This window comes from Theropithecus gelada, chromosome 5 (assembly GCF_003255815.1).
Source record: "Theropithecus gelada isolate Dixy chromosome 5, Tgel_1.0, whole genome shotgun sequence".
NCBI lineage: Eukaryota > Metazoa > Chordata > Mammalia > Primates > Cercopithecidae > Theropithecus > Theropithecus gelada.
Genome location: NC_037672.1, coordinates 3,542,865 through 3,550,918, shown reverse-complemented (window position 1 = coordinate 3,550,918; position 8,054 = coordinate 3,542,865). Strand labels below are relative to the sequence as shown.

At 64.4% G+C, this 8,054-nt stretch overlaps 1 protein-coding gene across 4 annotated transcripts in view; it reads right to left on the bottom strand.

Annotated features, from left to right (window-relative positions):
• Positions 1 to 8,054, bottom strand: part of DOK7 (docking protein 7) — a 37,169-nt gene that overhangs the window by 10,996 nt on the left and 18,119 nt on the right. For 3 of the 4 annotated variants that reach the window (XM_025384749.1, XM_025384750.1, XM_025384751.1), the window contains 2 exons: positions 4,322 to 4,441; positions 254 to 373 (listed from right to left, as the gene is read on the bottom strand). In XM_025384749.1, coding sequence (XP_025240534.1) covers positions 254 to 373; positions 4,322 to 4,441 — 240 coding nt within the window. Of the gene's footprint in view, positions 1 to 253; positions 374 to 4,321; positions 4,442 to 5,176; positions 5,488 to 8,054 lie in introns of those variants that run through there. The other variant, XM_025384752.1, reaches the window with a different exon arrangement.

The window sequence follows — 8,054 nt, the reverse complement described above, 5'->3', positions numbered from 1 at the left end:
ATGAATGTGGGGGAAGGAAGGATGAATGTGGGGGAAGGAAGGATGAATGTGGGGGAAGGAAGGATGAATGTGGGGGAAGGAAGGATGAATGAGTGGGTTGTGGGGAAGGAAGGAATGAATGAGCAGGAGAGAGAAGGAATGCATGAATGAGCAGAGGGAGCCAGCAGCCCCCACACATGCATGGATGCCTCCTGAGCTCTCCCACTGGAGGCTTAGCTGAAGTCCCACAGCCCAGGCCAGCCCCTGGCCCCACCTCCACTGCCCGGCCGGCCTGCATGCGAGAGGAGGCTCAGCCGCTTCTCCAGCTGCAGGGTTTCCAAGGCTTCCTGGGCCACGCGCTCCTCCACGGTCGAGGGTCCCGGGGGACTTGGGTCTGCAGCAGAGAGAAGATTCAGTGGAGGAAGTGGCCCCCACCGCCCACCCTTGCCCGCAGGCACCAGGCCCAGCCTGACGCGGTGGTGGCCCCCTCCGTGGAGTGGCAGTCCCCTGGGAGTCCCCGCTTCTCCCCATGCCTCAGCCCAGATGCTGGGCCTCAAATGCTGCACCCACACCACCCCTATCCAGGCCACCATCCGCCCTGCTGGGTCCCTGCACCCATGGATGGCCCTGCCACCTGTCCACTCACCAGGACCCCACGCGGGCCAGACCCCTCTTCCTCGCCACGGAGTTTTTCAATTTTTTGTTCCAAAAATGCCCAGCCCCTCCCCCATCCCCAGGGCCAGTCTCGCTGCAAGAGGGGCTGCCCGCCCCTGATTCACAGTGCCCATTTCTCACAGGCTCCTCTCCGCCTGGGGAAATGCCCGCCCACCTTGTGGCGGTCCCACCATTCCCTGGGGCCTTGGATGGAGCCTCATACTGTGCCCGAGGCTCAGAGCACAGTGGTCTGCGGACCCTCGGCCCCACCCAGCCCCTCCCTCAGGGCTGCATCCAGGGAGCAGCAGCCCCACCCTCTCTGGTCATCGTCCCTGTGTCCTCTGGGTCCTCTGGGACTGAGTGACAGGAAACCTCCCTTCTCACTGGCCCCTCGGCACCGCTGTCCCGAGCCTCAGCATCACTGCCCTGGTCCCCAAGCCCCCGCCCGTGCTGGGATGTCCCAGGCACTAAGTGATGTGGGCACTAGGCTGCGTGGCTGCCTTGCTCCAAACAGCAGGGCTCAAGACCCCGCCCCTTCCACATCCATGGCACCCACGGCCACAGCCGTCCCAAAGAGTTTCCCTGGCAGGGAAGCCACAGCTACAAGCACAAGAGCAAACCGACCCTGTCCTGCTCCAGGTGGCCTCCTCTGGGCCTCCAGGACACACCTCCTGCCACCCACCTTGGGGGCACCTGCAGGACTGAGCCGAAACAGGTCCAAGGACCTGCTCTCCCCAGAATCCAGGAACAGTGGCAGCATGGAAAGTTTACACCAAATTCTGCAGCACACAGAGGACTGGAAGGTACAGTCCCCAGCCTGGGACACCTGGATCAGAGCCTCGGTGGACAGAACCGAGCCTGACGGAGGTTGGAGCCAGACATCCTGACCCCGTAGTCAGGGTTCCAGAGAAACAAACAGAAAGCAATGGTGTCCCTGTCCGGGTTCACATCTAGGCTGAAGAGGCCCCATCCCTGATAAGACACTGTCCTCTGCTGACACCTTCAGGCGCCCAGCTGGGGCCCTTGAGCACAACAGGAGGCCCCATCAGGACCTCAGAACAGGGCCCTCCCCACGGGCAGGCGAGAGCTCACAGCACCTGGTCCAGGAATGCAAGAAGGACCTGAAGGAGCCTCCCCCAGCCTCCGGGTATGGCTGCCCCAAGGCACTGCCCAGGTCAGCCTGGGGCCCTGCCAGCCCATTACCCTGTGGCCCCATCTGTAGCATTGCCAGGGACAGGGATAGGGCCAGTACAAGCCTCTCTCCTGTCCCCTCCCCACCTGTGCCTGGCAGGGTGGAAGGCAATGGCAGCCAAGGCTGTGCCAGCTCAGGCCCCAGTCCCTCCCAACATAGGCTGCTGGTGGCCATGGAGCCCACAGGCCACTTGGCTTGGCAGCTCCTGGCGCTTTCACCGACACATTCTGCCGCGTGGGCAGGACAGCAGGCGCCAGTCTTGGCTCCTTGGTGTGCTGAGGGTCCAGGCTGAAGACAAGCACAGTGACGGGACAGCACCACTGTCCCTCAGCCCTCGAGCGTTCCAACCAGGGCCCCCACAAAGCCAGTGCCCTGCAGTTGGGATGAAGAGCGGCCCTCGGTGACACCAGGGTCAGGACGCAGGACACAACCTCCCACCGTTTCCCATCCAGTAGCTGGTGGGCAAGACACAGATCAACTCCCAGCTCCACCATGCACCCCCTGAGCCTCTCAACCTCGTCTGCAAAAGGGTACAGCAACGGTGCACCCCGTGGAGGCCGGGCCAAGAAGGTAACATGCACGCCATGCTCGGAGCGTGGCGGACGCCAGGCCTCTGAGCCCTTCCCTCCTGCTGCTGGTGGGTCTGGCTGCCTCTGGGCCTTGGTGTCCACGTGCAGAAGACCAAGGGGCTGGACCTCCTGCATCTCTCGGCCCCTCCGGTGGGTCACAGCAGACTCAGCACAGGAGGATGGCAGAAAGCCCAGAGCATGAGGATGCTGCCCGCAGGGCTTTGTCGTGGGAGCCCTGTGATCACAGGGCGCCAGTGTTTTGCCAGCCTGGGCAGACGACCCCACCAGCCCAGACCTTCCCATGACTCCAGCCTGGGCAGACGACCCCACCAGCCCAGACCTTCCCATGACTCCAGCCTGCAGGGGCTGGGCCCACGGCTCCTCCGGCGGGGTGCTGCCCAGCATAGTGTCCCAGCTCCACCAGCACCTCCAGGTGGCCTGAGGCCCCCACACACCTGCAGGGGCACAGCTGGGGGGCACAGCTGGGGGGCACAGCTGGGGGGCACAGCTGCAGGCCGAGACCCTGACAGCAGAGCTTTCTGAGAGCTCCCAGCTGACTCTGACAAGGACATCCTGTGGAGTGGGGTCTGGGACTTCTGGTCAGCCCAACTCCCTCCAGCTGTCAGCAATGACCCTGCCTGGGGCTGGCCCGCTTGCTGCCGCGGTGGGGCCTGTCCTGTCTAGCGGCTGTCCCAGGCCGACCCTCCCCAGCATCCTCTACCCAGTGCTGCTTCCCTGGCACAGCCTCTGTTCCCTGGGAACCGCCTGAGGGGAGCAGGAGAGAACAGGGAGCCCTCCTCAGCCTCCTGCTGCCTCTGCCTGTCCCTGTCCCCGACCTGCACCCTGCACACCCTCACCTTGCACAGTCAAACACGCCGACCACGTCATCCATGCCAACCACACCATCCATACCTGCTGGCAGCCATTAGGCAGGAAGACGCCTGCAGGGGTGCGGCCACGCCATCCAGCATGGCAGGGCAGTGGGGAGGGCCCTGGCCACAGGTGCCACCTTCCTCCTCCCAGGGCCACCCCCTATGTGACTGTGCTGGTGTGGGCAGCAGGCATTGGGGCTATGGCCAGGGGAAGGGAGGCCCGGGTGCCCGCCCCATATGCCGCTCACCTCTGTCCTCCCAGTCACCCTTCCCCCGCCACACCCCGGCTGGGGTACCAGTGCCAGGAGGCACCACATATGAGCTTGCTGCTCACCCACCATGTGGCCTGGGCCTTGGCCTCACTTGGACATTGGGTCAAGCGCTGCCCGTGTGGAGCTAGAGGAGCGTTCGAGAGAACCCATGGAGGCACCCGGCCCAGCACCTGCCCTGACCTGGAGAGCCCCACTGTGCCCAGGCACCAGGGCCCCCAGTGGGTCCAGCAACATCCCTGGCCAAGGACTCCTGCAGAGTGTGCCACAGCCACAGCCAAGGAAGTGCAGGTGAGACAAGACGAGACCCCACAGCCAGGTGACCTCCCGAGGTGGCCTTGGGCCTAAACACCGGGCTCAGGCAGAGCCAGTCCTGACCCCAGCTGCAGAGTCAGATCAGCTGCTACTGGGCCGCCAAGCTCGGGCAAGGCATTCCCTGCTCCTGGGCGTGGAAGATGGTGGCGGTGCGTCAGAGGGTCTCTTACTGCACAGGGGCAGCTGTGGCTGACGGTCCCAGCCAGAAAGCTCTAGGCCCAAGCATCCCAACAGCTCAGACCCCCGAGAGAGAGCACCTGCAGGTGGGAGTCCAGCCCCGACTGCTCTGAAGCCCTCAGCAGGGCTTGCCGAAGCCCAGGCTGCAGTCTTGGCCTGGAAAGGCTCTGGTTCCTTAGCTGGGGGTGGGAAGGGCGGCCACCTAACCAGGCAGACGAATCACCATGGCCCACCGCCCCAGGACATCACACAGCCCGCCAAGCGTACCCTCCCCAGTCGGCCAGGCTCACACACCTGGGAGAACCGGCCGCAGCCCAAAGGGGCCCTTGGTGGGGGAGATGCCTCGGACGATGCAGTCGAACAGGAAGCTGATCTGCTCCCCCTCGGCCGAGGACAGGAAGAAGACACCAGCCCCTGCAGAGGAAGGACAGAGACAGGTCAGCCTGGCCCGAGTGCGGGCTGAGGACCCTGAAGAGGAGGAACGCAGGAAACCAGAGCAAACTCCGTCAAGAGCCGACAACACCCCGCCTGGCCCCGTGAAGCCGGGTGCCCAGAACCGACACCCCGCCTGGCCCCGCGAAGCCGGGTGCCCAGAGCCCACACCCCATCCGGCCCCACGAATCCGGGTGCTCAGAGCTGACATCCTGCCTGGCCCCGCGAATCTGGGTCCCCAGAGCCTCTGCACTCCCCACGGACCCCACCACGCCCTTCTAACTTGGCAGCATCTTGGAACAGCTTGGGCTGCTGGGCGCCAGGGCGAGTGCTGCTCTGCCCATCCTAGGTCCCGCAGCGGACGGGCGTGGGGAGGAGGGAGGGGGTGCCCCGCCCACACACCTGCCTTCTGGGCCTGCTTTGGGGATGGGGGATGTGGCTGCTCCGCCACCCGGCAGGTACTTGATCAGTCCCTCCTCTGCCCCAAGGGCCCAGCGACCCCGCCCCCTCAGCCGTCTTGAGGGCAAATGAAGCAGCCAGGAGATCCCAGAGACATCAAGTAGGGTCCCCTCAGGGCTTCACGGCCACAGGAGAAGGGAGCTGTGCCATCTGGAGCTGGGGTGACATCCTAGGACGGCTGCAGTGTGACCACACTTCCTTCCCTGGGGCTGTCGTGAGGGCTGCGATCAGATGTTTGCAAAAGGCGTGGCACAACACCTGCCCACAGTCCGTCACTGCTGGCCAGCACCGTGTCCTCCCCACCTTAGGCGGCCTCCCCACCTCCTCAGTCATCTTTCATGGGGAAGCTGGAGCTCCCAGTGTGTGGGTGCCACCCTGAGGTCGTGTGCAGCATGCTGGGGCCAGCACCCACCCCTGCACCCCCACAGCAGCAGGAGGGCCCCTGGGGGCCACCTCAGCGTCGCTGGCAGAGCGACACAGGCCCCACCCATGGAGAAGCCCCAGCTGCGAGTCACAGGGGAGCTGCCCTCCCCGCCAGGGGTGAATGAAGCGCTGGTGGCTGCATGAATGGACGACTGGGCTGGCAGCACCCGGCTGGACACTCCGGCTGGCGTCACCTCACAGGAATCCCGCCCGCTCTGGGGCCTCTGCCCATTGCCCAAAGAAAGGCACGCAGGAGGGAAGGCGCCGGGGCGGGCAGGAGGGGTGGGGAAGGGAAATCTCAGCATTAGAACCCCCGCTGCCTGCCACCCAGTCACGCTCCGCCTTCACAGAATGCAGGCTGTAGATTCCAGGGACACGGAACTTGGGCCAGCCCCGACACGTGGCAATGCTGCTGGGCCCTTGGCGGCCACCCCGGGCACACGAGGGCGAGCAGTACCTGGTGCTGTGGATGCTTCCTTCCATGTAGTGTCCCCAGACCGGGTCATGGGAGAGCGCCATTCCTGCTTTAGCGACGAGGACACTGAGTCCCAGAGAGGGGATGGCACCTGTCCACCATCACACAGCCACGAGGTGGACTCAAGTCCAAGTCCCCTGACCCCTGGGCACCTCCTGGCCCCATGGGGCTTCCAGTCCTGCTGTGGGTGAGGGGTGCTCCTGACCCGAAGCAGAGGTGGGGCATGGAGGGGAGGCCAATGCCCACTGCGATGCCATCCAGGAGGGCGCCCCGAGATGCTCAGGAGGGCGGTGATGGGGTGGGGCTCCCAAGCTGGGAAGGGTGGGCAGAAGAGAGCCCGCACCAGGCCCTGGGGGCAGGCAAGGAGAAGGCCATCATGCTGTCTGCTGGCTGGCTCACTCACAGTGCCAGGCAGTCGCTCGCCGTCCCCGTGGTCTGGCCCTCCCTGTGAAGGGCTCAGCCGGCCCGGCCCCAGCTCTCACGAAAGGCCCGGCTCTCTAATCCTGAGCTTACAGACAGCTGGCAGCGGCCACGGGACAGTGAGTCCCCCGACTATAAAAAACCGCATTACGGAAGGAGTGGAGCCGGCCCCACATTCCACGGGGCGTCTTGGAGCATCACTCACCCCGAAGACACAGTTGGCTTGGCAAGGCCTGGAGCACAGCCCACCACCAGCCTCGGGCCCCCACGTGCCCACATGGCACCCTCGCCAGCCACCACCATCCACACCAGCATCAGTGGCCCTGACATCAGTGGCCCTGGAGGAAGACGCCCATCTCCAATGCTGGTCTGCCGAGTCGTCGGGCCATGGCCTCCCAGGACACCGCAAGGCTGGGCTCTCGCTGGTCCTCCCTGGGTTCATGCTCCACCCCTGCCCACAGGCTCCCTGCTCCTACCCAGCCCCCCACAGTCTTGGGAATGCTCAAAGCTCCCTCTGCACACCTGGTGTGCCTGCCATCTCCACTCAGGAGGCTGCCGCCCCACCCTACACACCCCTACATCTCCACTCAGGAGGCTGCCAGCCCCACCCTACACACCCCTACATCTCCACTCAGGAGGCTGCTATCCCCACCTTTCACACCCCTACATCTCCACTCAGGAGGTTGCCGGCCCCACCTTCCACACCCCTACATCTCCACTCAGGAGGTTGCCGGCCCCACCCTTCACACCCCTACATCTCCACTCAGGAGGCTGCCGCCCCACCCTACACACCCCTACATCTCCACTCAGGAGGCTGCCGGCCCACCCTTCACACCCCTACATCTCCACTCACGAGGCTGCCGGCCCCACCTTTCACACCCCTACATCTCCACTCACGAGGCTGCTATCCCCACCTTTCACACCCCTACATCTCCACTCACGAGGCTGCTATCCCCACCTTCCATACCCCTGGCCACCTAGAACACCCCTGACCTTTCCAAACTCAGGTCACATGACAACACCTTTCATGATGCTTTTCTTGGCCCCTGGCCCCCTTCAGTCCCCTGACTCCAACAGCCCCTCTGTGATGCTCTCACGGACGCCTCCTCTGGGGCAGAGCCCCGTCTGCTGCTGTCCCGGCCACCAGGCTGAGCACCTTGCTGGCAGGGAGCCTGAGCTGCCTGTGGTCTCAGTGTCCAGCCAAGCACCCATAACCAGGAGACCCCCAGTGCTCAGCCTTGGGTGGAAGGAAATAGGTGAGAGGCTGCCGACCCCGCCCTGCCCTTCCCCAACACAGCGTGTGCATGTTCCCTGTTTGCCTGTATGTTTGGGGAAAGGCGGGAAGAACAGGGCCTGCCCCATTTTGCTGTATCACACAGGTGTGGCCGCAGCAAAGCCAGCCACTCGCTTCCCCTACCCCTGCCCTCGGAGGCTGCCCCTTCTCAAGAGGCTGGTCCACTCCCTCCCTGGAATCAGGGCCAGCCAGTAATGGCTCTGGCATAAAGTGGCACGACGGATGCTCTCCCAGCCCTGCCCCAAGACCATCAGAGGCCTGGCAGCTTTTGCTTCTGCCCTCTTGGAACCTATTGAGAAGCCCAGGCTGTCCTATCAGAGGGTGAGGAAACTGAGCAACCCAACCAACAGCCGACACAGCATTTTCCTGGGCCTTTGGGCCCACCATAGCCAAATGCCACTGCCTGAGGGACCCCAGGCAGCACCCCATGGGTCAGAGATGAGCTGTCCCCACTGAGCCCCGTCCAGATCCCTGGCCCACAGAATCGCCAGCTAGGGAACAGCCGCCAGCCGCTAGGTGTGGGA